The sequence below is a fragment of the Aulonocara sp. 'chitande type north' Nkhata Bay genome, linkage group LG1, assembly GCF_057382095.1.
Source record: "Aulonocara sp. 'chitande type north' Nkhata Bay isolate Kocher_YH1m ecotype deep benthic linkage group LG1, A_spYH_male_GT1.1, whole genome shotgun sequence".
NCBI lineage: Eukaryota > Metazoa > Chordata > Actinopteri > Cichliformes > Cichlidae > Aulonocara > Aulonocara sp. 'chitande type north' Nkhata Bay.
This window is the reverse complement of record NC_141344.1, coordinates 18093887-18121422: the sequence shown is the minus strand read 5'-3', so window position 1 is coordinate 18121422 and position 27536 is coordinate 18093887. Positions and strand designations below refer to the sequence as shown.

The window sequence follows — 27536 nt, the reverse complement described above, 5'->3', positions numbered from 1 at the left end:
CTTCTTGCAATTGGCAAAAAATAACCAGTACAAAAGAAAACAATGTTCAACAACTGCAACTTCTGCCTTAAAATTCTGAGCATCCTTGTCTGTGCAGCCTAACCGTCCACAACAGAATTCCTGTATGTATTTGTTTGGGAGCAGTGCTGTGCGTGCACTTTTTTAGTTGTGTGTGAATAGTCCTTTGTTAAAAATGCAATAACTACGGAGTCGTGCACATTTGCATTTCTGTCCATGTAGAGTTCTCCTAATCTGTTATTATAAAGGTCATGTTCTTTAGCTAGTCGAATAAGATAAAAGAATTGTGGTTCATATTTCAGGGAAAATTACAGAATCCACAAAGACAGAAGTCAAGCTTTTTAAAACAAGCTCACACTGTCTGCAAATATCAGTGCTGTGATCAACCACAAAAAATTATGGTCAACAAAGAATCATACCCGTTTTTACCTGCTAGCCTTCTGAGCCTCAGTGAATAATTAATAAATGAGTGTTTGCATTTAGTTAAATAGTCATTTATACACCCATACATTTTCTTCTCCTTATCCAATTCAGGGTCACATGGGGTCCGGAGCCCATCACAGATGTCACAGGACGAGAGCTGGGGTACACCTCTCGTCCTGCCAGCCTGTCACAAAATTTTAAATGATTTTAATTCCTCTATAAAAGAGAGAAACACAGTCAGTTACACTTAACTTTCTGACCAGCTGTTTTAACAAAATGCAGTTACACAAGCATCGTCTTTAGCACAGTGTCCCTGGAAATATCTAAGTACAGTGAGTGTTTTTTTAAAGGTAGTTGATTTTTTCCTTAGGCAAAACTAATAATCAGTCCATGGACAAATGGATGAAGTCGCCTCATAAAACATACACGCAAAGACGTTTTGACCAAACTATTGGCGAGTTGACCGGCAGATGTTTGAAATCCAGTCATCTATAACATTCTCTTTTTCAAGATCAAAGAGTCCTGGCTTGAACACACAGTATTTTGTGTTTTCATAATCTTAAACAACAAAGCCATCATCAGAAATCAGAAACATCTCTCACCAACATTTATATTTCATGTGCTAGCTGAATCTTGAAAACTGTAAACTCTATCACAAAAGAATCTGAGGGAATATTTAAAATGCCATCTAAAATTCAGTGGTTGTCTTTCTTCTTTATCTGTGAAACTTGTTCTTGCTGGAAGAGAAAACTCCCTCCTAAAGCTTCAGCTTTTGAGGAAATAGCCTCCGGGTAAAAAATATAAACAACTTTGGTTCAGAATTTACAGGTTTTAGATTAACGCACACTGTGCTCTGTACCCCGACTCTTTTAGCTTTGTCATACATCGAGCCCTGAATCTCACTTAAAGTGTTTTTTTAACACATTAATCTCCTTATAACTGACCCACGTGAGGCGGCGTTATCAACATCCAAGAGATGTGATGCATTATTGTAATTTGTGTTAATTGTGGAAGTTACCAAACACATTTTTTAACATATTTTGTAAAGCAAATAAATTAGATCCATTCACATTTCTTTACTCATTTTAAAGAAGAGGGATGTTGACAGACGAATATAAAATGTGATGCAGTGGAGTAAAAAGACACTTAGACGAGAAGCTTTTCTGTAAGGGACTGAGTAGGAATAGTGATTAAGAATAATGGCCATAGTAGAGTGTAAGATGAGGGTAAAAATGAGACATTAAACAGACATTAAGACATAGAGTGGTGGCATGATGAGAGTCCCAAACAGGAAAAGAGGAGGAGAAGAAGAGAAATGAGATCTGGAGTGAAACATCTCCAGGAGGCTCTTGATAAATGAATAAATAAAGGGCTGTGAGACGAGAGGGCTTCTCAAGGATGTCATATCTTAATTGAAAATGACAACTTCAATTAAAATTGTAATCATTCTGTCCGTTTTCTAATTAAAAGCGAAACGACTGATAGTTTTGACTCATTAACTTCAAAGAGTGATGCAGCCTGACAAACTGGGAAAAGTATATTATTTTCTGAATGCTACAGAGGGGAGCTGATGATGAGGAGTGGTGCAAAGGATGAAGGAGACTGATGCATAGGGTAAAGGATAATCTGCTGCAATGACTTTCTATTACAGAGACACGGGTCTTGGTCAAAGAATGAAGGCTTAAATGATAATAACCAGGAAGCATAGAGATGTTATTCTGTCAAAGAGGCAGTTAGTCCTGACAAAAAGTAACAGCAGTAAGTGGCAATTATTCTGTTTTAAAACGAGTAGCTGCTTCCTCATTACTGCTTTTCTGACATGGATACAAAGTTTTTTAATATAACAAGACAAGACGACACACACATGCACACACACCTATTACTGGAATCACATATAGTTCTTGCTCCATGAGTACGCCATTTAAGGTCTTTTGTTGGCCTGGTCGCTGCCTATGAGAATGACTGACATTTGAAGAACAAAATATTCTGACATTGCCACTGGATAAAAACAACAGCGCACCAAATACAACATGGCAGCTTTGACTGCCCGAACCAGTAGTTAGACTCAATAATAGCCAGTGCAAAGTCAACATGAACATTTTGTCACTTTCTCAGTCTGATTAGGCAAATATGAAGCTATGTAGTTACCTACAACACGTTTGGGGCAATAACAGTATTCATTCTGATTGTGTGCTTCTCTATAACTGGCTAAGGAGAGAAGTACAACCATGAATGTCTACAGCCATCAGTAAAACACGGTGGAGGCTCTGTCATAGTTTGGGCTGCAATTTAGCTTTGTCAAAATTGGTTGTATTAAGAATGCCACAAAAGTATTTTGATCTACCATGCGATGCAATTTGGAAAGTGTTAGACTGGCTTCATTTTTCAGCCTGACAAAGATCCTAAACACAGAGCCAATGCAGTAAAAGCATACCTAGATAGAGAAACAGAGGAATCCTGTCAGCTGCCCCAAGTCTCAACTTCAATATTTTTGAAGCAGTGTCGGGTTAAAATCCCAAAATGAATGAATGAAATGAATAAAATATACGCTGACTTTGAATTCGATTCCTGCAACATGTTTCAAAATGTCGGTCAAATGAAATACATGATTGGTTATGTACTGTTTAAAAACCACCTGGCTGAACATTTCACAACTAATGGCCTTAATTAGTAACATGATTACATACAGATTACAAAAGAACATCAGAGACTGAGTCTTTCTGAAGTTAAATAAAGGATTTTACCGCCTTGTGAGAGAGACTACACAGACAGATAGTCCAACTGGACTGTTAGTGTAACGTAACATTTTATCCTAAAATTATGGGGGAAAGAATAAGTTTCATCATCTAGTGTATATCACTTCATTGAATTATTTAGAGGTCTTAGACAAAAGTCTGTACACAGGGTCAAGGCCAAAAACCAAGAATGAACAGTGCACACTAACCACACTATGGCCCTCTTTAGTGCAACCTAATTTTTAGTTTACTTTTTCAACAAACTGACATGCAAAATTGGATTAGCGCTAGATCATTTAAACTATTTAGACATCGGTACAAATGTTTCTTCACACATGGCTTGGTAACTCTAGTACTGGACAACAAGCTGTTCTATTTGACACCCAGAGGAGAGAAGTTGGCTGAATAAACAATCTTGCAATAATGATAGCATTCTTCTTCACCCAGGTTTTGTGATGATATTTTCTGCAGCACATTGATTCTTATGGAACTATTTTGACAAATCAGACAAAATAAGTCTTAAAATCATGAATAAATGAGTTCTAATATACACAAGCAATATACCAGAGTGCACTGACATAATATTCTCTCCATATGTCTTATTACTCCTTCCTAAGAAGAAAAACTAAAATTCTATAAATAACTATGCATTTACTTGTACAATGTACATACACACACATATATATAAATATATGTTACGATATATGTATGTATACACATATAGCTCTTTGATTAAGTACTTTCAAGAACTTAATCCTTCATTCAGCATCATTCCTTTTTGTTTACATAAAGTTGATACATGGAGTACTATGCTGAACCAGCTCAAAAATAGTTACTGTTACAAAACCCCCACAAACTGTTACAACGGACAAACACAATCAAATTCAACCCAGAGTTTATTTGTAACCACCAAAACAGGAACAGTATATTTACACAGCTATCTTATTTTGTTGTTACATGAGGAAAATGGAAAATAAATATATTTAGAGAAAATTGTATTTCGAGAGCCTTTTGCTAGATAAAAATCAATAGAAACAAAATATTTAAACAGGTAATTTCTGGCATGTATATAAGTTTAAAGTCAGCTGTTTACCTTCAGTTTTTGTCTCCTTCTCAACCCTAACATGTTATAGCATAATACTGCCCCTCCCTAAGTCTGGTTCTGCTGGAGGTCTTGTCTTGTTAAATGAGTTTTTCCTTCCTACTGTCACAGAGTGCTTGCTCGTTACTCTGATTGTGAAAGGTTTTTTTTTTGTATTATTGTAGGGTATTTACCTTAAAAAAATAAAGGCAACTGTTGTTGTGATTTGTTGATACATAAATATAAAACTCCATTGAATTGAAAATCTACAGCGCTTGAGTAGATCTGTACTGTGTACTTAAACGAGTTAGTTTATCCTTTATATCTGAAAGGCCTACTAAAGATAAATGAATCCAGAAAAATGCATAAAGTTTGTGCAGTAAACAGGCAACATGTCATATTGGTGAAAAAAAATGATATCCTCACTATGCCACCCTCAAGTTTTTTTTAAAAAAAGTTTTGTCCTCTACAACACAATAATTTGTGTCCAGTTGAAGCAAAGAAGACCAAAACAGAAGGATACTTAGAGAGTACTCTTACATCATAACTACAGTACCCAAACTTCATAACTGCTTATTAGAAAAACAATTAATATGACGACATGTACACATGCCCGAGTACTTAAATGCCAAAGGAGCAATATCAAATATCAATTCACTATAATGTTTATTAAACTACTCTGAAATATTCTAGCATTTTAGAACAGCTGGCATGCTGTGCACACCTCCCTTTATAGCAAGAGATCAATGCAAATTGTTTGAGGGGACACCTGGTCACAAGGTGCTGGTCTGATGGAAATATTCAATTCAGTTTCAATTGAAATTTATTTTTAAAGCACCAAATCAGAAAAACAGTTGCCTCAGGGCATTTTACATTGTAAGCTAAAGACCATACAGCAAAACAGAAAAAACATAGAAAACACCAACAATCGTATGAACCCCTTTGAGCAAATATGAAACAAACTTCCAGTACCCTCATATTTATCCAAATCAGCACCAAATTGAATTGGCTCTTTTTTTGCTGGTGCTCAAGCTCTACATCAAAATTCCCTTAATTCTTAAGGTCGTTTTTGCTTGTTTGTTTGTATATGATTATATTTGTTTTTATTAAGTGTGTTTAATAGTTATAGTCTCTTTCATATTTTCCTTGTTGAGTTGTTTTTGTTTTTCTGTCTTTTCTAATTTCTGTCAGGCTCTCAAGATGACACAGAAGTTTCTGGTTAGTTAAGAAATTTTTTTTTCTTTCGTCACAGCTGGGCAGTCCAAGTGAACAAGACTATCCCTGACAGAAAAAGATAGGGCTCTGGAGGATGATGAATGGGGTTGTTTGAGAATGCGACTCAGTTCAGCCACACTCTCCGCTCTCTCACGGTAGGAGGCAGGGAAGGAGGCAGTAATGCAAAGTTAACTGAGTTTCAGGTTCTCACTATCTCTGAACATAATTGAATCCTCCTACTAATTACTCATCAGAGAATGCCCAATATAGGTTGGCTCATCCTCTGAGGAACCTACTGTGCTCTTTGTCAAGCCAATTTTTCTTTGTTCACTACATCACAAGTCTGGAAACAGCATACAGTTTTGTGTGTGGTCTCTGTCCGAGAGATGCTCCAGGGAGAAACGGCCTCATCCAAAACTGAGATCAAACTGCACAGAGGACACTGTTATCTCACATTCAAGCTCCTCACAATAAAGACAAAGTCCAAATTCAGGTTTTACAACCTCACAACACTGGGCTATATTTTCAGGAAAAGATTACAATCCAAGGTTGTCGATTTTTGTATACCATCTTTTACACTTTAACATCTTAAAGTATAACTCATAATAATTTATAGGTATTCTGGAAGCATTGGTCAGTGTTTGGTCATAAATAAAATGTTTGTACTGCACAAAAGAATATGTTTAGCCCGATCGCTCAAGGTTAGCATTAAAGCTAATTGAATAGTGCCAGTATAAAGCTGTCTTGAAATGCATAGCCATTATCATCAGCCAAATTACACGGCTGCCACAGTTATTAAATGCTTAAAAAAACTGCCCCACCTGAGGACTGTCACAGTGATGGAGCCCTTTTGATTCATTCACCACAGATCACATACAGGTGCATGCACGCACACAAAACAGAAATGAATGCATGCGCATCCACACTCAAACAGAAACACAATAGCAGACACACTGGCTCAGACATGAACTATAACTTGCTGTCCAATTGAGTTTGCAGGTCCAGTAGCAAAACATAATGAGGTTTTCACACTGAGACACTCAAGCTGGAGAGAGTGGCAAGGGGAAGGTGGGGGATTCAGTGGGTGTGACATGGAGAAGGAAGGGGTAAGGAAAGAGAAAAGGCACTCAATGATAATGTATGAGCTGTCTGCAGTGCTCCATGGTGGAGGAAAGAGTGCAGTGGTGCATTTAAAAAGAAGATTATCATGTCAAGATACAGTAATACCTCGCTGGGCATTGGCCGCTGCTGTCTGTCTGGGTGTGAACACAAAAAGAGGCTAATCAGGAGAGGAGAGTGTGTGTAGGACATGCTGCCGAGTCATCCCATAACAGAACAAAGTAAATTAAAATGAGAACATTTTAATTCATCCTGTATTTATTACAGATGGACCAGCTCATATAATCCTCTTTTACAGGCACGTTCAGTCAAATAGAGGTACTTCTATAATCTTTCTAATCTAAAGTTTCAGGACATCATAAAAATAATGTGGTCCATAGTAAGTACTTAAACTTTGTAAATATGAATATAAATGACAAGAGTGATTATTTAACAAAAATTAAGCCAAAGCGCAGAAGCAGTGTGAAAAAGTAAATAATTGGATAATTCAGTTGCTTGAAGAATCTCACAATAATTTAAAGTAATTTGAAGCATTCGTTTTCTATATGACTTTATTAATCTCTCACATTGTTGTAGAGGAAAGGTGGACCACTATTCTTTACAATGTTGCTTTAATTCATTTGGGCATTTGTTTATGCACAGCTGTCTTAAGGTTCACTTGGGTTAAGTTCTGGACTTTGAGCCATGTGGAACACCTCGACTCTTTTCTTTTTCGATTTCTATATTAGATCTGTTGCTGTGTTTGGGACCACTGTCTTGTTGCATCACACAATTTGTGTCAAGCTTCAGCTTTTGGACAGATGGCCTCACATTTGATATACAGAGGCGTTCATGGTCGACTCTAGGACTGCAAGATATCTAGATCCCAATATGGTCTTATGGCCTAAATCAGCGGTCCCCAACCTTTTTTGCGCCACGGACCGGTTTATGCCCGACAATATTTTCACGGACCGGCCTTTAAATACAACAAAATAAAACTAGTACCGATACCGAAAAAAAGAAGATTTATTCATAACACACGTGAAAAGACCCAGGAAAACAGAGTTAACGATAAAAACGATAACAAAATAACGCTGAAAACCGATAAAAACCTTGAAAAACATACATTTCACACCTGAGCCTCAACTCTCGCGGCCCGGTACCAAACAACTCACGGACCGGTACCGGTCCGAGGCCCGGGGGTTGGGGACCACTGGCCTAAATCATCAACCCTCCACCTCCGTACTTGACAGCTGGTACAAGGTTTTTGTGCTGATACGATATGTCTGATTTTCAATAAACTTGGTGCTGTCCAGCCAAACATTTCCATTTGGTTCTTGTCCTGTCTAAACAGGACAGGGTGGTTTGCTCAGATGCACTTTTTCAAACTTGAGCTCTGCTGCCATTATTTTGTTTTTTACAGAGAAGAGACTTTTTTTCCTGGCAATCCTTCCAAGCGAGACATAGTTGTTCAACCTTTCCAGTGTCATGAACTTTAATATTTAACATGCTAACTGAGGCCTGTGGCTCTTGTATTGTTTTGCAGTTTCTCTGAGTGTTGCACAGTCTGACCTTGCCATTTGTTGCTACTTCCTCTAGGAAAATTGGAAACTCTTGCTTTCCACTTGTCAGTCCACATGTTGGTTCTTTGTAAATGTCCATGTACCTTCCAGTACTGATAGGCAATTGTTGATTCTTTACATTTACCACTGATGTTCTCCTTGACTCTATGCTAACACACATGTGATTCCTCCAAGCCAGCAAACGTCTGCTGTTACAGAGATGCTCACACTTGGTTATGATGAATTAATTAAATGCATTCGATTATCAGCACCTAGCTGCTTCTACGCCTCTTAATTCGTATGGAAGCTAAACTTACTTAGTTTTCACAGGACTGCTTCTGCATTCTGACTTAATTCTTGTTGCATAAATAAACTGATTTGGTGTAAGATGCTATGTTTTTTTATCCAACTGAGGTAAGACTTGCAAAGGACCAGATTATTATTATTGTTCCCATTTTTTAAACAGTGCAAAGTATTTGCTAGTATTGTTGCATGTATATGTTTTCTGAAACAGCTAACAAAGTAGGTTCTATGTATTTTTCTATCCAATAGAAAAAAATGAAGAAAAGGAATGAAGCTTTAGCTGAAATAAATGAAGACCTGTTTCATTTGAAAGCAAGCAGGTGATTGCCAGCTTTAGACTTTGAGACCTTAAGAGGGAGATGGAGAATGCACTATGCGTTCACTTATGCTCTTTTGTTATCCACATCAGCTGTAACGTACTGATATTGAAAGGTTCAATTCTGTTCTTTTAATTGCTTCATAACTGTGCTGGAGTACATGGTATGATTTGTTGATATCCAGGTGTCAGTACAAAAAATAACTCTTTTCATATATTCTTAGGATCTGCGTTTGAATGCAGAGAATTGAAAGAAAACTGAGACTCCAGCTGTAAATTCATGTTTTAAACACAAAAGAGTTTTGTGTTTTATGTATGTGTCACAGTTTGTGCAAAAGACTCGATGGCAGGACGCAGTGCAATGGTGTTAATGAACACTTTCAGACAGTGACTAAGTACTGACAATAGTTCAAGCAATGAGTTTCAGGGGTTTTTTTGTTTTGTTTTTTGCTGAGTTAAGTCCAATTACAACCAGGCGATTTGGCAGGTAAGAGTGTTTTGTTCACACAGGTTGCCAGTTCAGGATAGTAGTAACTGTCTTTACAAGGAAGGCTTTAGATTAATCTTCTTTGGCATTCAGAGGCATGGATGTAGGACTTTGCAGTTTCTCCACAAGGGTGTGTACAGACAAGTATTCTCAAAATCCACAAATTTGCACTCAGGTAAGTATGCTTTAGTGGACAATAGTTGAACAGGTAGGTTTCTCCAAAAGGCGGATACACCAGCAAAAGATCTGTGATGGCTAAATCAGGTAAGTATGGATTAACAGGTAACCAGGAAACAGAGCATCAAAACTAGGCAGTCTAAGATACACAACCAATCATCTATATCAGATGTGTGAGTATCTACTTCAGATGTAGACGAGAAAGCAGGTCTAAGACCAAGAGGGCAGAGGGACCATGACAGTATGAATGTGAATAAGGATTTAAGAATCTTGAGTCTATTACAAATTTTTCAAGATGCATCACTAACCAACAAAAATACAGTATTTTTAGAAGTTTTCATGTAGGAAAAGTTTATTTTATTTTATTTCTTGACCTCAGTCACTACTTCATGCTAAACCTCAGCATGGGTGCCTGCCTCCTCATGAGAGTTTATCAAGAGTATATAGCCCACAGCATATGCTTTGCTATGTGGTCAATTTTTCAGATGGCTAAGCACAGCTTGAGTATGTCAGCTAAAACAAATTTCTTTCTGCAGGCCTATAGCTGAGTTTCGACTTAACTGTGTAGGTGTATCACCGTAACACTATTATTCACACACTACTTTTTTTAAATTACCACTACACAAATAAAGTTCAACTTCCACCATAAGTACCTTCAACCTGAAAAAAAAAAACAGCAGTATCCCATCCCTAACAGGCTTCCTGTATATCATCTCTACCTCTTTTTCCGTATTGTAATTGCGCTGGATTTTGAGTAGTGGTCAGTATTCTGAACTGTACTTGTGATATTGACTCTCACACAAAAGAAAGAGCTGCGAAATGCTAACTAAACCAGGCACATGTAAAAATAAATAAATGCATTTTATAATTATGACAAATCCATGGAGTAGCTCGCTTGGCAGGGCTGAATCACAGTACTGTGTAGTACTTTTTTCTGTATATTTTGGCTGATTTTGTTCTGTTCAACACAACCCCACACTACTTCAAAAATGATGAAATCCTGGCTTTCAGACCAGGTATGCTTTTACTGCATTAGCAGGGTGTTCGGGATCACTGTCATGCTGAAAAAGGAAGGTGTTTCAAGTCAGATGCTTTCCAGATGATGTTACATGATGGATCCAAATTCACCATCATGGTACTACGATCATAATTCCATCAGTTTTGACAAGATCCCAAACACCACTAACTGAACTGGAGACCTAAACCATAACAGAACCTCCACTGTGTTTTACAGACATCTGCTGACACCCACGGTTCCAGCTTTCTCCTGACCTCTTACATATGTATATATGTCAGGATTTGAACCAACACTCATAATCAGTGCCAACAGGTTTTATGGAATGATGATTGTTCCCTTCCTTAAGAATGGCATTGTTAAGAAAGGGAAACGGCATTGACAGCCATCCTTCCACTAAAACCATTTCTGATGAGGCTTCAGTGAACAGTAGCCAGATCAGCTGAAGGGCCAGATTCATCTCAGGTCCAGTGTCAGGTTTTTGCTGGATTTTTTTCCTATTTTTCAGGGACATGATTTTCTCATACTGTTCACCTGTTGTAAATCCCTTTTCTTAGGTTTGCTACTTCTTCTTTTCCACTTTCCATTTTCCTAAACCTTTCAGGTTGTCAAATAAAAGCTCTTTTAGAATCACCCTGTTATGTGTTTTTGTACTGGGCAGCTAATAAAAAAGTGTCTAAAGATACAAGATACACTGTGCTGTTCTACCTTACTGAGTGATAAGTTATAGGGTTTCAGCTCCTTGTCACTTAACAACACAGTTATCCAAGAGTTAACAGTTTAATAAAGCAATTTTGTCTGGGTTAAGTGTAGTGTGAAAAGAGCTAATAATCATTTTAGAGTTGCCTAAGATTAAAGTTTGGCTTGCAGCCAGTCTCACTCTGTGTTGGTAGTTAAAGGAGCTAATTAAACAAACCCCACATGAAAGCCCCCTCCTCGGGAGCTAGAAAGATTAAACGCCCTCAGGTGTATTCGCTCTCTAACTACCGCGCAACAAAAGTGAAACAGCGATTAGACAGCATGCACAGTTTTCACCACGCAAAACAGGATTCTGCTGGGTGTGTTTTGCGATACAGTATTAATTATAATCAAGATCCCAGAGATGGAAATAATGCTGAGAAATGGGACATTACTAGGATTGCAATGAAATCTTCGGTTACTTTCTCAGCTGTTTTACATGTAACTTGCCTCCAGTGCAGTATAGGTTTTGTGTAGAGATAAAGTCACTACTTATATGATCGTTTCCTGTTTTATTTTCTGTTTACTCACATAATGTGTGTGTACTATAAACTGTATATAAAAGATGGGCATGACTGCAGTGATTAAATTTTATTGGTTGAGGGAGCCCTGTTTTGAAGCTGTATTAGCATGTTAGCTACAGATGATTTTGTTTTTCTTTAAGACAAAGTGGCAACATTTTAATAAGAGGCTGGCATGCTAAGTTACTCTGGTTAGCAAGCTGCTCCATGGACTTCAAACATATCATATTTGCCAATCACCACACTAATAGCATACAATAAAATACTGGAATTTCACTTGCCTGGAACACTGGACCAGCTTATAATCTCGATGATATTCAAGGCTGCACTTGTCCAACCAGTCTACATGTGTTTTGTGGATTTGATTCAACATTGTTCACGAGTGAAGGGAGAACATTAGATTGACAGATGGACTGGGGCGAGATCCAAAGTGAATCATATTCTTTTTTATTATTATTTTTTACATTTATTTTCCTTTGAAGACTAGCTGGGTTCTCCCTTAGAGATAGAGTGAGGAGCTCGGTCATTTGAGAGGGACTCGGAATAGAGCCGCTGCTCCTCCACATCGAAAGTAGCCAGTTGAGGTGGTACAGGCAACTGACTAGGATGCCTCCTCCTAGGTGAGCTACTCTGGGCATGTCCTTCAGGGAGGAGGCCCTGGGGCAGACCCAGGACTCCATGAAGAGATTACGGATAAGAAGGATGAGCTGGAATAGGTGGCTGTGGTGAAGGAAGTCTGGGATTCTCAACTCAGACTGCTGTCTCCTCGGCCTGAATCTGGATAAGCAGCAGAAAATTAATGGAAAATAAATGGAATTTCACTTGCCAAAACCAGGAGGCCAGACTTCTTGAGTGAGCCAGTAATAGAATTGATGGCAACACAAAGCATATTATTTGACAGATAATTGTATTAAAATGCACCAAAATTGACGTGAAAAACAGTTGAAAGCATGAAAAATCATAAAAGAGGTGAAACCTAGCAGACAGCTGCATGTTAATGACACGGGAAACTATGGGAAATAGGTCACTTTTGTCCTTTGATTGTGGAAAATTTATTTCCCTATTGCATTACTTTTAGTCGTGCTAATTATATACAGTAGAGACTACAGTTCTGTATAGTGCACATGTGAAGTGAAACAAACACACATCTGTGCCTTCAGGCTTCTGCTCTTCTTTGACACATGCATTAAAGTGCAAACACAAACACACACATGCACTACATGCACTATAGCAGCTTCCTTTTCGCCTGGTTTGAATTTGTAAGCCCGAAGCTCCTGCCAAAGCTCCTGTTGCTGTGGGGAGAAGCAGCTGCGCACTCATCCTACCCTCCTTCCAGTTTTCCAGCTAATGGAACATTCCAGTGCTCCCGTACGCCCCTGCCACAATAACAAATTTGGTACATCCCATTGGTGCTTCTCTAGCTGGTTTGTCACTGACTCAGTAGTATCACAGCAGTCAGCCAAACAGTATTTTGAGCACACGCTTACCGGCGCGCGTACACGCAAACAACACCGCGCACATAGTCTGAGAGTGAGGACATAAGACGAGAGAGTTATAAAACAGAAGGAAAGAAATCCTCGGCTAGTCCTTCCACTCAACAGTCTTCTGGTTGTTCTGCATCCCTGATATGACCCTGTTCAGTCCAAGATGTGAGTATACCGAAGTGTTTCCTTGTGTATGTGTGATGATGCCTGTTTTAGTGGATGTTTGCATGCACCACGGTGTTTCTGAAAGACAGTATTTGCCATTGTTCCTCTCATTCCTTTTCTCTCCACTGCCATTTTCCCCCTTCATCCTGGAAGCTTTTCAGCTTTTGTGTGCTCATCTGTGCACTTCAGCCTGAAGCTCCGGTTTCTCTACATTTGTACCTCAGAGCTGTTTTTCTCGCTTTTCCCTGTCCGTAAACATTAGTCCAATCAGAAGGTGCTGTGGTAATATAGGAGACACTGGACTTGAGGATGTTAAACACTGTGATGCATTAAGAGGTGTTTCAGGCAAATTTACCTTTAAGCAAAAGCCAAGTGTGTTTCTCATATTGGCAAGGTCAGCACATGGTCTAGTCAGGATACAAAGGCTTTTGCTAGTGAAATGACTTATAGCTTAATTATGTTGTAATACCCATCTCTCCATATGGATTGAGATTTCTTTAGTTTTCTTCTTCATCTGCAAAGTGAACAGTGCATCCATGAACAGTTTCTAATAAGACTACATTACCATGCAGGCACAGTGCCAATATCTTCTCACAACTTCCACACTAGTTTGGAAACCTCAGTCTGTTCTCAAAGCTACTTGTCTGGTGGGGAAGCAGAGGCTTCAGACAAGGTCAGTATAGACTAAAAGACTCCACAGTGAAAGTAAAACGCATCTTAAACTGTTGAATACTTCCACAGTGCAAAAATAAAGTCAAGTCACTGTTGTCGTCTCCCTCACTATAATGCTGCAATCTGCTTCACTGTTGAGACGTGGTTTTTAGCACACTAGCATCTCTCTCAACTTACCATGTATCCATGCCAGCAAACAGTATATTTCCTGTTTTTTATTTGTTCCTTAGAGCTGTAAGTAATAATTTATGTTACACAGTTTCGTGTTTTTATCTGTGAGTGGAAACTAAGTGTTCATGGTTGCAGGAACGTGCAGAGACTCGGCATATCGACAAGACCTGCACACGCTGCACTTATACCTAGACATCGTCAACACTACCAGGATGTGAATTAATTAATAAGCTTTATGACAAGTGAGGGGGATTTATGTGATCCTACAGTCACAATGATATCATCAACTGTAAGTCTAAATCAAATTTAGGTTAATAAAATGTTAATTTCTGCTATTCTGGTTGTGCTGCTTGATAGTACTGTATACTGTGCCTTGACAAATTTGTTCTGGTCCAGAATAAGTAGTAGGCTTAAGTAAAGCCAATAACCAGTGATCAAAAGAAAAGGCACTAAGGACAGACAAAGAACAATACAAGAGCAGAAAATATCTTACTGTAGTTTAATCTTTTATCAAGGTTCTTTTGTAATTTAACCAATCTGCTAAATTGAAATCAGCTTTGCAGTCCTGGTTTAAATGATTGTTGCAAAAGCGTTCAGCCATACGCGCTCTCTTTTCTTTTACTTTTAGGATGCAGCGCTTCAGAAAAGCAAAGTGAGTGTGCGAACGGTATTACCAAATATTCCATTTGAATTAAATGCCTCTGAAAATTTCAGTGTCAGTCTGCAGCTCAAGCGTTTGCGTTCTGCTCTGAAGTTAGTTACTCGATTAAGATGTTGAATCAAATTACACTGAAAAATACATCAAACATTTAGGGATGCGGTTCAGCCCAACGCGTGATAAATTGAAGAATTGGGATGAAAATAAAAATGATGATAGAAGACGGCAGATTTAGCTGTTTTTATCTGATCACATTATCCAATCTCCCACACATCCGTGACTTCAAGTGTGTGTGTGTGTGTGTGTGTGTGTGCGTTCAGACTGTTTGCTAAAAAAGAATCTGTGAAAATAAAGTAAGTGCTGTGCACAGACTCCCCTTAATGCATGTGTTGCAGACTCTTAAAGCAACTTTCAGTGTTTTCCAATGAGGTGAATACACAGATTCCTATTTCCTAACTTTGATCCAGGTCCAAGGTTTCATTAGAGCAGGGTGGGTGCTGATTGACTGGGATCTTCAGGGGAAATCTAGGCTCCTTCTAGCTTTGAAAACTCAGAATAAGAAAAGCTTTTCCACATTGTGTCTATGTAATTTTGTTTCCAGGTAGTGTGATTAAGCTGGCTCTAACTTTGGCTGGGTATGAAGCGGCACTCTGGCAGTCAGCCTGACATCCGCTGATACAAAGCATAGTGATGGACTGTGGCAGAGGCTGAGGCTTTATAACCCATTACAGCTGATCGCATGTGACCTTGCTGTGTCCTCTGATGCTCTTTGAGCCAGTTTTACGAAATAACTGTCTATCAGATTATACTGCCGTTTGAGTTCTATATCTCCCTGCCAGTTTGCACCTGGAATCTCTCAGGCTGGTCATGGATTTGTAAATGAGTCCTGAATCACTACACAATCTTGTTATGGCTGAAATATTAGTATTCGTTGAAAATAATCCAATTTTGCACGTATTGCAGAATTGCTGTCTGTACGGTTTCTAACCACACGGTGATGATGTAGTAATGTTTCAATTATGTGTTTATATTTAAACCATATATTTTCTTAAATCTGTCATCTAAACTAGAAGCAAAAATAGAAATAAAACTAAACTAATAGTCTACTTGTGATTGCCCTCCAATAAAATGGATGGTATAAATGGATAATAAATGACAGTAGTGAAACATAGTGGTTGTAATCTGCAACATGTTTTCATGATAAAAGCTACAATTTTGACATATGATCCACAATACTATATGTATGTCCTCAAAACTCTTTAGTCTGCATTATATTCATTTAGCAGATGATTTTATCCAAAGGCCTACAATAGTAGTGTCTTTCAAACAAGTTATTATTTTTTTCTAGCTCTAATAAATGCACAATGTAGCTGCTTAAAGTGAGACTGTTTGGTATTTGCAAGGGGAAAAAATGCATATTGCATCACAACAACCATGAATCACTTTTTCCTTTGCGTTCACCGTGGTTAGAGCAGGGTGGAGTATTTTATAACACTGTGAGTTCACTTCTTTTTCATGGGCCTCTATGTTTCTGTAGCCAACTATAGGGCAGAATCTGTGTGTGGCTCACCAAAAAAAGTTGTCATTTATGTGAAGTCACTTTAATTCAAAACGCAGTTTGCCTTGTTTTTTGAAACTATACCTCTGAACAGAAAACCCCCAAAACAAAACAAAGTATAATACACATATATATACGTGCATACATGCATGGGCATAGATGTGAAGTCTGCAAAGGAGGAGCTAACTGTGGTGTATATAGGATTTTGTTTACTCTGATAGCACTCTGATTACCTCCTGAGGTTTTGCTCCTGTTGAGCGACACAACTGTGCTCAGCAGCATCCTCCCCTCTCTTCCTGTGTAATGGCTTCATCACGCAGTCAATCATACAGTCATCCTGTTGCTCAGCAAACTCATTATAAAACTCAGTTTTGTTTTCCTGGCACACAATGCCGAGCCATTATATTTAAAAGATAATGTGTAGGCCTTTTGTCCTTTTAGTGTAAGGAGATGTAGTCACTTTTTCATGAAAATACTATGTCTACTTTGGGAGGTAAAGGCGCATACGTATGTCTAAATTTCTTTTCACACTTTCAAACCCATACTTAATTAATTGTCGCTTCCAGCCATTTGACAATCATGCTGTGCGAGTGTATGTGCAGCTGGCCCAGTCACACTCCATTCACCACCCATCTGTCCATGTCAGACTGGACTTCTCTCCTCTCCCCGTCTCTTTGCTGCTTACCTCCTGCCTGTTTTTGTTTTGTCTTTTACTCACCTTTGGTAAATTGACAAGAGAGCAAGCACAGTGAGAGCAGTGAGCTGCTGGTGTGTCCTGTAATCAAGATGGTTTATGGTTAAATGGCTAGTACAAACATGTATATAAAAGTGTTTGCAGGAGAGAAAGAGTGAGATCAGAGCTCAGTTGAGCTTTTTAGAGGTTGTGCCAAGTTTCCAATGTATCCTTGCAGACAGGAAATAAAAATGGAGTGAACAGTCTAGCTCAAAGTGGCTGGAGGGAGGTGGACGTGAAAACAGATACTGGCTTCTGTCAGTCTTAGCTGGCCCTTTAGTCAGCATCATGTCAAGCTGCTGTAGATTATGTAAATGTTGCCAGAATAAAGAAGACCCAAGTGTAGGATAAACATGACCATGTGTATGCCATTTAGTCATCTGGAGGTTCCTGTGTGTGTGTGTGTGTGTGTGTGTGTGTGTGTTTGTACTCTCTCTTTGTTGTGTTGCAGTATGTCGCTCTTTACTGTATCAGTACAAAGTTAATTGGTTGCTCTTTCATGCAGACATGAGCATGAGTGGAGAGTTGAAGTCAAGCCGCTCTAGGGCAGCCAGTAAGAGGGCCAGCAACACCACTTATGGGTGAGTATGACACCGCCCACCTCCCCACACCCACAAAGCCCACAAAGCCCACAAAGCGCGCACACACACACACACACACACACACACACACACACACACACACACACACACACACACACACACACACACACACAGGAACACTCTCCTATCCCCCACACACTCAGAGGTAATCATGCGCTCTATTATTTGCTGCAGCCCTTTATCTGTAACTCAATGGTTGCACCTCAGCTTTCCAATCAATGCAGCATTATTTGTTATTAGCTTCATACCAGTGTATGTAAGCTGCTATTGATTTTGGCCAGAGGTGCTGTCTCCATCAGTCAATGTTTGAATCCATCTGTTGATGTAGTGCACACATATGATTGGAGCTGATTACTGTTTATTGCTGACAGTTCAATACTGCGGTGTGCAGCTACACTAACGTAAACTCTGTGCTCAGATGGCTGGGGAAGGGAGTTGGAGGGGTAGTGGAAGAGATGACAGTGTGTGGGCTTGTTTGAATTCGTTCATGGCTTCATTACTCAACTCGAACTCTCTCTTTGAACTGCAGATTTTTCTCTGGCTACGGCTCTGTAGGCCAAAGCTCCTTTTATTAGCACAAACCACAGAGAGTACTGTCTTTTTGTTAAGTTTGAGTCGATCCTCATTTTGTAGCACTCACTGGTAATGGCTCATTGTATGTACTCTGTAAATCCATGTATGTCCTTCAAAATTAATTTAAAACAAAGGGGAACAAAATAGAAAAGTCCAAGAAATTTAGAAAAAGTCACCAAATTCCCAAATTAAATGATAGTTTCTGAAAGCATACAAAAGTGTTTTTTTTAACATTTAAGAAGCTAAGATGAGAAAAACATTAATTTTTAAAATATGTTGCCGGACGTCCACTCTAGGATAAAAAAAAATACTGCAAAGTAGGTTAGGAATGCAAACAAGAATAGAAAATGAATATTAACAGATGTACTGATATTGAGGCCAACTTATTTGTCTCGGTCTCAATCAGAAAATCTCATTAATATTCTATCTTCTGTGCAACAGGGCCTCCACATGTGTTTCCAGCTCCACAATACACACTGATGATTTTCAATTCAAGGCAGCTGTATTGATGTCCTTCTGTTGGTTTCATCATATATTAGAGTGGTGTATAGATGTAAAAATAGTGCAATATGGGTCATTATGTATTATGTAGACAGCATGTCCTTGAAAACAGTTAATCCAGCTCTCTACTTGTGCTCCCTGCTCCAATCCCTCTAACCAGCCCTGCCTAAACCTTGAACCCCCAAACATTATTCAGCCATTCCACCATGCAGTTATTCAACAGCACTGCATGCATTAATGAGATTAGTCATACAACACACATACTCACGATGACTAACACCCAGTGGAAAACACCTGAGGTAGCAACCCCAATGTAGCCTGATATAGCCTCCGTGATATTTTGCAGAAATGACATAGACTTAAAGCAGAGGACGTTGGATTTCTGTGGTCGTTTGAGGCTTATAGACACATCCAGCAGGCTAAACTAAGCACGGGACACATCCAGCCTGTTAATACATGCAAAAAACATGATTACAGTCATGCGGGTCGCTCTGTGACGCATGTGCAGTGGTGCTTTAAGCCTGATGCTAATCTTCACGTCAGCGTATTTATGGACAATGCTGTTCTAATGATAAGCAGGTATTGTTTTGATAAACAATTTAGATTACTATACTGACATATATCACTTACAGCACAGACTTGTGGATGTAATTCTTTTTGCAGAGTTTTGATCATCACTCAAACTAGTGTGGAACTCAAACTATTTTGAGTCTGTTCACATTTAAGGGTACATGAATGCATGATGGTGTACTAACTAACTGTCACAAAACATGAGGATGAAAAACTGCCTTCTTCTCACCCTTAGTGGTCATGTGGTCATTTTTCTAGCCACATAGCACAAACCACCAAACAATTTTCACCCAGCGTGAAGAAGATTAATTGCGTGTAGTGGCTCAGTCACACTAAAGGAAAAATAGGACAGCAGTGTCCTTGCGAGTAGGAAAAATCAGTGGCTGCCCATTACTGCATTTATTTATTTATTTTTCTATTTGTATTTGGCAACTAGTTACAAGTAGTTTTGGTGAGCAACTGGTTTCTTGATGGTTAAATGTCCAACATCCTGAGCGTCTGAGTGACCAGAATGTAAGGAAGTTGCCCTGCAACTCAAACCAAACATCACACGTGTTGTGTCATCTTGGTTTTATTAAACACAACTGTTCTCTTCCCTGGAAATGAATTTAGCATTATGGTCAGACACGCATCAAATTGCTGATGTTCACAAAATGCACTGCATGAGTGCAGCCTGCTAACAGAAGTACCTGAGTTGAGACACGCTGGGATAGTCAGAGGATTACATTATTACAGTTCATCCTGAAAGGGACACAATTTAATAAAACTGACAAATCACAAACTCGTAGTGACACTAGAGGAAGATTCAACAAAGTTTATACAATGAGGATTTGTGTATATGGACAATTTTCTCCATACATTTTAAAAGGTAATCCATCAACAGTTATCAAGACAAACCAAAATTACCAACCGTTAGACTGATGGCAAAATCAAATGCATGACAGTAAGTTACAAAATAAAAAGGAATAAAATGCTTTCTTTTGGCCTTACTGGAAGGCAGTGTTTACAATTCCTCTGCATAACATATATATTTTGATTTCTAAAGAAAATGTGAGCAGTACAGCTACAGTTACACATGAAAATGTTGTGAGGCAGCTACCAAAAAATCTCTCTGTCCAGGCTCCAGTAATCTTGCTTTGTGCTGCTAGCAGCAGCGTGCCCTGACTACTCCCTCCCACTATTCTCACAGCGCTGGCCAACAAACGTTCGCCTGTGGCCTAGATTACTTTGCAAACAAACTTTCTAAGTCATGTCTAAGATGCTAAAGCAGTGTAATCTACTCATCCAAAACCATGTAGCCTACCACTCTTTCTAAACTGTTATTATGGCTTGAAAGCTGGATTATGAAGCTCACAATAAAAATTTTAAACTCTATTGATAGTAAAACCCAATAAAGGTTTTCATTTGATGTCTTAATGCACTGCAAGTCATTTCTTGCCTCATGATATCAAGCACGTTTGTTTTTTTTCTTCTGTCTCTTCCTGCTGCCATTCTCTCATGCACTATATCTACCCCCAGGCTATTTCCTCTACAGCGACCCTGGCAACATATGGGTGTTGTCATCATTTATCGTTCATGCTTTCTGACTGTCACAGGTCCTCTCTATTGGTGAGCCACAGCTGTGGAAGCAGTGATGGGGTGTAGCGAGTGGCAAATGTTCCACAACCCAGATGCTGTTGATGCTGCAGCCGTGGCCCTTGTGTGCTCCAGTGCATTACTACAAAGCTCACTGCACTGTACTGTGTGGCCCATATAGGAAGGCTCAGGTGCCATATGAGGGGTCTCAGAGGAGCGTGTGTGCTTGAATGTGTGTGTGCGGTCAATGTATAGTTAACCCATGGCTTGGGATAGAAGACTGGGTTGGGTGATGGAGGGAGGCTTGCTGTTTAGTCTTTTTTGGCCTTTGTCTCTCAAAGCACTTGCTGTTATAATTAAGATGGAACAATAACACACAGGCATAGTCATGTTAACTAATATTTTCTTCTCCCCTTGTTATGTGTGATAAGACTTTTGTGGCTGTAGTTGTAATTTTTTTTCTCCCCGAAGTATGTCCAGTCTATCTTAAGGTTACTACAGTATTCATTTTACTAGCTGCTCCATTGGTTTTCTCAGTGGTAAGGGGAAGGAGAGAGGCACAGAGGAGGGGGATAGGAGGGTAGCCTTGAAACCGAGTGGCAATGTGCTGAGCATCTGGTCGCTGGTATTTTCGTCTGATTTCTTCTTTAATTATGAGAGGGGCTACTCATAGAGGAGTCGGTGTTAGGATGGAAACAGTGCGAGCCATCTGTTAGATCAGCTCAAAGACGCTGAAGGGGGCAGAAGGGGCAAATATGAACTCTGAAGTGGCCAGAAACAGTAGATGATGAAGTCCTACGTTATACACAGTGAACCAGAACTTAAAAGCTAATTTGACAGCACGGCGATGGATAAGAGAGTGACAGGAAATATTTTAGGTCATATTATTAACTTCATTTAATGTTGCTCTTTTTTTTATTGGTTATGGTAACACTATAAAATCACCAGCCACATCATTAGGTACACTTTTGCCTTCAGAGATCCCTAATTTATCAATACATAAATTCAAGGTTTTTTTTTCATATTGACATGATAGCGTCACACAGTTGCTGCAGATATGTCGACATCAACGGACATCAGTGATGTAAATCTCCCAGTCCACCACATGCCAGAGGTGCTCTGTTGGATTGAGGTGACTGTAGGCTATGAGTACAGTGAACTCATTGTGATGTTCAAGAAACCAGTTTGAGATGACCTGTGCTTTGTGACATGGTGTGCTACCGTGCTGGAAGCAGCCATTAGAAGATGGTACATTTAAACAATATTCATTTGGTACTAAGGAGCCCAAAGTTTTCTTCTTCTTCCTTTGGCTGGTCCCTTTAAACAGGTTTTATGCTTTCCACATCCACAAGTCCACTAGGGACCGCTAGGTACCTGTGACTTAATTTTGGGTCCCTGTCCGTGTACGCAACAGAGTATAATAGCTTTAGTGGTCACGTAAGTAGATCATCTGCCTCCATCTCACTTTAACCCTAGCATCCTCTTCTGTCACACCAACCCTCTGGATGTCCTCCTTTACTACATCCATGAATCTTCTCTGTGGACCCTTTTTTTCCTGTTGCCTGGCAGCTCCATATTCAAAATCCTTTCACTGTTTCTCTTTTGCACATGTAAAAACCATCTCAGCCTTTCTTATTCTGTCTACAAATTAAAGGGCCCAAACTGTGTCATAAAATAATATATGTTCTCTTTAGAGAAGACTGTGTAGGAAAATCCCAGTAGATCAGCAATTTCTGAAATGCTCAGACCAGCCGTTTTTTGTGTCAACAACTGCCATTTTCAAAGTCACCTAAATCACCTTTAATCCCCATTATGATGCTCAATTTGAACTTCAGCACGCTGTCTTGACCATGTTTACATGCCTAAATGCATTGAGTTGCTGCTATGTAATTGGCTGATTAGATTTTTGAGTTAAGAAGCTGTTGAACAGATGTATCAAAGTGGCTCTTGAGTGTACTCTCCAAGCTTGGCACTGTGAATGGGAATGTGTTGTCACACATGGGGAGAGCTGGCGAGTAACCAAGTACAAATACTTTGTAACTATACACGATTTTCAGGTATCTTTACTTGAGTACTTATTTTTCTTTTTACTGTTACGTCCTACATTTTAACACAAATATCTATATTTCCTACCACTTACATTTTCAAAACAGACGTGTTACCTTTGGTTTAAGACATTTGAGGGGAGTTATTATTTCAAGTCTCTGCACCCTTTAACAGTAACACATGAAAAGCAATCCTAATGGTTATCAATTACAAAGAGATATAAGTTGTATCTGATATAGCACCTCATTTGTTAAACCAGATTTTGGATCTGTATTTGATGTAAAGTTGTGTTGTGAAACATCCTGGAAAACAAACTAAGTTATACTAACTGTGTGGTATTTAAAGGTTGCAGTTTAATGTTCTGTGATGGCTGTAAAGCAAAGAACAGTGTGTGACTGGTGCACAGCGGCTTTGGTGTTCATGGTCAGAGTTAGGCTAGATTAAGTGTTGCAGAGATGAATTTGAATTTAAGCTGATGATGCTTAGATTCATTCACTGAACGAAGGACAGTGTAAACATTGTACTGTCAGTGTAGAGGATGGAAATCAGCAAAGACCATTCATGAAACATCTGCTGACATCTTGTTGAATTCAGTTGTGTAGATCCACAAAGAGTAAACAGTAAACCTCAGGTCAGCTGATCACAGCCTGTACATCTAAAATCGAATGGATCTTACAATAGAAGTTATTCTGGGATGTGATTCTTTTCCCTACGTGGAACCACTGCAGTCGATCTTAAGGTTCCTCCACCCACTGAATCCCCCTTTAACCCTGACTGTGCTCATTTCACAGGCAACAGAAAATATATATATTTTTAATTCTCCTTTTCTTCTAGCCTCATGTTCTACATAACTGATTCAAGCCGGGTACATTCATTAGAATTTAAATTTGGACTAAAATAAAGTTTGTCTTCTCATGTGCTTTTAGAATTTTGTGAAATTATTATAGTACGAGGTTCAGATGGCATCGCACAAAAATAGCTTGTAAAAGTGTCCTCAAAAGAGCTTTCTTACTTTGAGTACATTTCAGAGCCTTTTAAATAAGTTGTACTCGATTTGAAGTAAATATAAGTACTTCTAATTGAGTATTTTTTAACAGAAGTATTTGTACTTCTACTTAAATACTGAATGTCTGTACTTTTGTCACCTCTGATGATGGGGAAAGAAGAACGAGCAGACAGGTTTAAACCAAGTTATTTTAAAGAAAACAAACAAAGATGAATATTAAATTCCAAACATTCGGTAGGATATATACACTACACAGCCACATCCTATTACAGCTTTCAATTAAACATACTTGTCTTGACTGTGCATGGCGTGCACTATTAGTTTTACAGCATGAAAGACCAATAAAAACTCTTAAAAAAGACAGATGACATAAAGCTTAAGCTGTCATTCAAGACGGCAGTGTTGGGAATAACCCATAAACCTACATTTGAATCTTAAAAAACAATATCCTCCTCCTCCTCATTTGTTTCCATGCAGCACTTGTTTTGACAGTTTGTATATGAGGGTCTCGCCTTAGGCTCGGTTGGCTGACATCTGTAAATCCACCAGCAGTGCAAAAGCAAAGGGCAAACTGAGGCACTGTCAATGTTCGCCGATTTTAAGAATGACCTCTTTCTGCTGGATACAGTTCTGTGTCTCTCAATTGTCACAACGCAGCTGACTACCAGCTGTTATGATCCCTACCCAGAGCCAAATGTGCGCACAACACATTGTAATCAATTTTTAAAATGACATTTGTAAACATTATTTATAGAGAGAGGAGTGCAGTTTGCACAGAATGAGAAACTAAAAAAAGGCCTCACATTTATTAGAAATGCAAAAAACAGACTTCTGTCACTTCTAACATATAAAGAGAAATAAATATGTAAAATAGATGCAAAACCTGATTACACCGCCTCCTGTGTTCTTCCCAGCGTGGGCTTTGGGTTTAGAATTGACATGATATCATTGTTCCTGATCTATGCCCAAGACTAGTGTGAGCTCATATCTGAGATTGTGTGACTTATGCATGGTAGGAGTAAAATAACATTTATTTCCTTTCATAAACTCGAAGTAGTTGCCCTGTCCTTGCTAACTTTGCAAAAAGTAACTGAGCAAGGGATATGATATTGGATGTTTTTCATCTGCATTCAAAAAGTATCTAACAAATAAAATAGCTCACCTATTGCTTTGGTGTCCATTTGTTTAAAAAGTACTTTGCTGTGTATTCCAGTTTACAGTGATGGATTTCTCGCTATTTAATTTATCCTTACAAATAGGACAAATATTCTGCCTATGTCTGCACCTTGGAAAAATTAAGTTAAATCAAGTGTGGAGGAAGTTCTTTGTCTGTGTGACTAATGCATCCGTGTTTTCTTTGTGAGCAGCGTTGTTGTTGTTCTGCCAGACGATGAGGCCAGTCGAGTGCGAGGCTCGCTGAGTGTGTCTCCATGTTTTGATATCACGGCTCATTCCCAGATCGAGAAGATTTGAGTATTAATTGTGTCAAATCCTGAACACTGCATTATTTAAAGTGTTGAAGACTTGTGTGCAACTCATTTACGCTCGTGTGAAAAAGTGGAAATCTGTTATATTGAAAACATTACACAAAATGCTGACAGAAATGAACCCAGATTAGTCACTTTAGACGTTAGTAGATTTTGAACAAAGCACTTGTTGCATTTTTTCATAACCTCTGACATGTGTCCAGCAGCGACTAACCAGGACAAGTAAAAGTAGCGCGAACTTCTCTGTGAAGCTTTTTATTCTCATCACAACCACGTTTCTTTTAGTGTGTACGACAAAGTGACAAGGGAGGAGAGTCTGACTGTCTGAGAGAGTGAGTGAGAGACCATGGTGGCAGCCTTGACTTGTGCCTCGGCCAAAAACAGCCCACTAACTATTCATCAAAGCCTACTGTTCCCTCCCCTTTCCACGTGAACATCAATTTTACAACATAACTGTCATTTTCATTTTTGTGTCCAGCTTTTCTCTCTGTCCTTTGTCAGCTTGCTCTCCGCATGAATGCACCTGTGTGATGTGCCGTTTTCAGTGCATTCCTGAGAGATGACTAGGGCTGGACTGTGGGTAAAGGTCAGTGCAGTCAGAGGTGGATGTACTGTTGGGGAAAAGGTCGCTTTCCATGGAGACAGAAGGAAAGTGCATCTGCTGGTTTCAGGGCCACTGACAAAGCCTTTGAGAGAGTAGAGAACAACAGAGATGATAGAAGATAGGGTTTGAGCGGTTCGAAGGAAGGAGCAAGGGAGCGGCAGGCTGGCTGCAGACACAATGTTCTTTGGAAATAAGGTCATGAGCCAGCAATGGTGACACCGGTGGCTCAGGGCATAATGGCACGAAGGGCCATATTCACCAGGAAGAAAAATCTATCTCTTTCTGTGTGTGTGTTTCTGTTGGTTTATATCCATATACTGTGTGGCTGTGAGCATTACCAGGCCAGATGAGTTATCTTTCCTGTCCTACAGGCTTATCACTCTACCGTGGCTGGCCCCTTTGCTAATGAAGTCATCTCTATCCCCACAGCATTCTCCACACTGGGAGGAGAATGTAAGGCAAGCAGGTGGAAAAAAGGAGGCATGAATAAAGATTGATGCAGAAACTTGAAAGACAGGCAGGGTGTAATACCGTAACAAGACAAGTGTGAAACAATTGGGAGACGGGTACGTAAGAGAGAAAAATGCAGAGAGAGGAAGAAATAACAGCATTCAGGGAGAGCGAGGGGTGAAGAAAGCAAAGGAGAGAAAGCAAGTGAGCACTGCACTGCGTGTCATTGGCCCCCTGGCATGAACAATCCATCTCAAATTGATCTTCCAGTTCGGCCCAGCAGGGCATTCTGAATCAATCTCAAATTGATCTCTGTGCCAGAGGTCGGGAAAACTAGCAGTGGAGCTTATCAGAAATATAGTGGTGCTGGGAGGATCTGACAGGGAAACTTATCACGCTGCACAACAGGAAATGGGCTCTGAGCCCCCGGGGCAGCGAGAGGACGAGTCGGCTCCCTATACACACGCAAACCACAAGCACAATCACGCACAGATTCAATGTCTCTGCATGTACCCAACACACCCATACACTGACACATGCTCCCCAATGTTCAGCACAGTACAGAAAGGGTATACTGTGCATTCACACGGGCTTATATACCATCACACTCACACAAGCTCTCACACACGTGCGATCCAGGTGTCAGCACACACACCTACAGGCTGCCTCACAAAATACAAAGTTTGTCAGCGCACACTGCGTCAATATATTTTAACCTAGACATGTGAGATTTGAGACCTGGAGCTCTTAATGACTTATAACACATTTAATGTGTCCTCAGCAAGGCTGTGTGAATGGCCCGAGGAAGGACGATCAATACTGGATTGCATTTAGACGGTCAGTCAGCTTAGGGGAGCAAGCTGCCTCTCCAGGCTTGGTAAAAAAGTAAAACGATATAAACAATTGTTCAAAGGTGACTTTCGTCAATATCACTGGGAACACTTAGAAAATCCAGTCCAGGAGCACAGGAGCATGTCCAGCTTCTTAAGAGC

General features: G+C 39.5%; 1 protein-coding gene across 2 annotated transcripts in view; it reads left to right on the top strand.

Annotated features, from left to right (window-relative positions):
- Positions 1-13138: 13138 nt before the first annotated feature.
- LOC147338925 (uncharacterized) overlaps positions 13139-27536 on the top strand; it is a 46108-nt gene continuing 31710 nt past the window's right edge. For both annotated transcript variants that reach the window (XM_086286286.1, XM_086286276.1), the window contains exons 1-2: positions 13139-13338; positions 17636-17711. In XM_086286286.1, the coding sequence (XP_086142412.1) occupies positions 13317-13338; positions 17636-17711 (98 nt within the window). In that variant the 5' untranslated portion in view covers positions 13139-13316. The remainder of the gene's footprint in view (positions 13339-17635; positions 17712-27536) is intronic.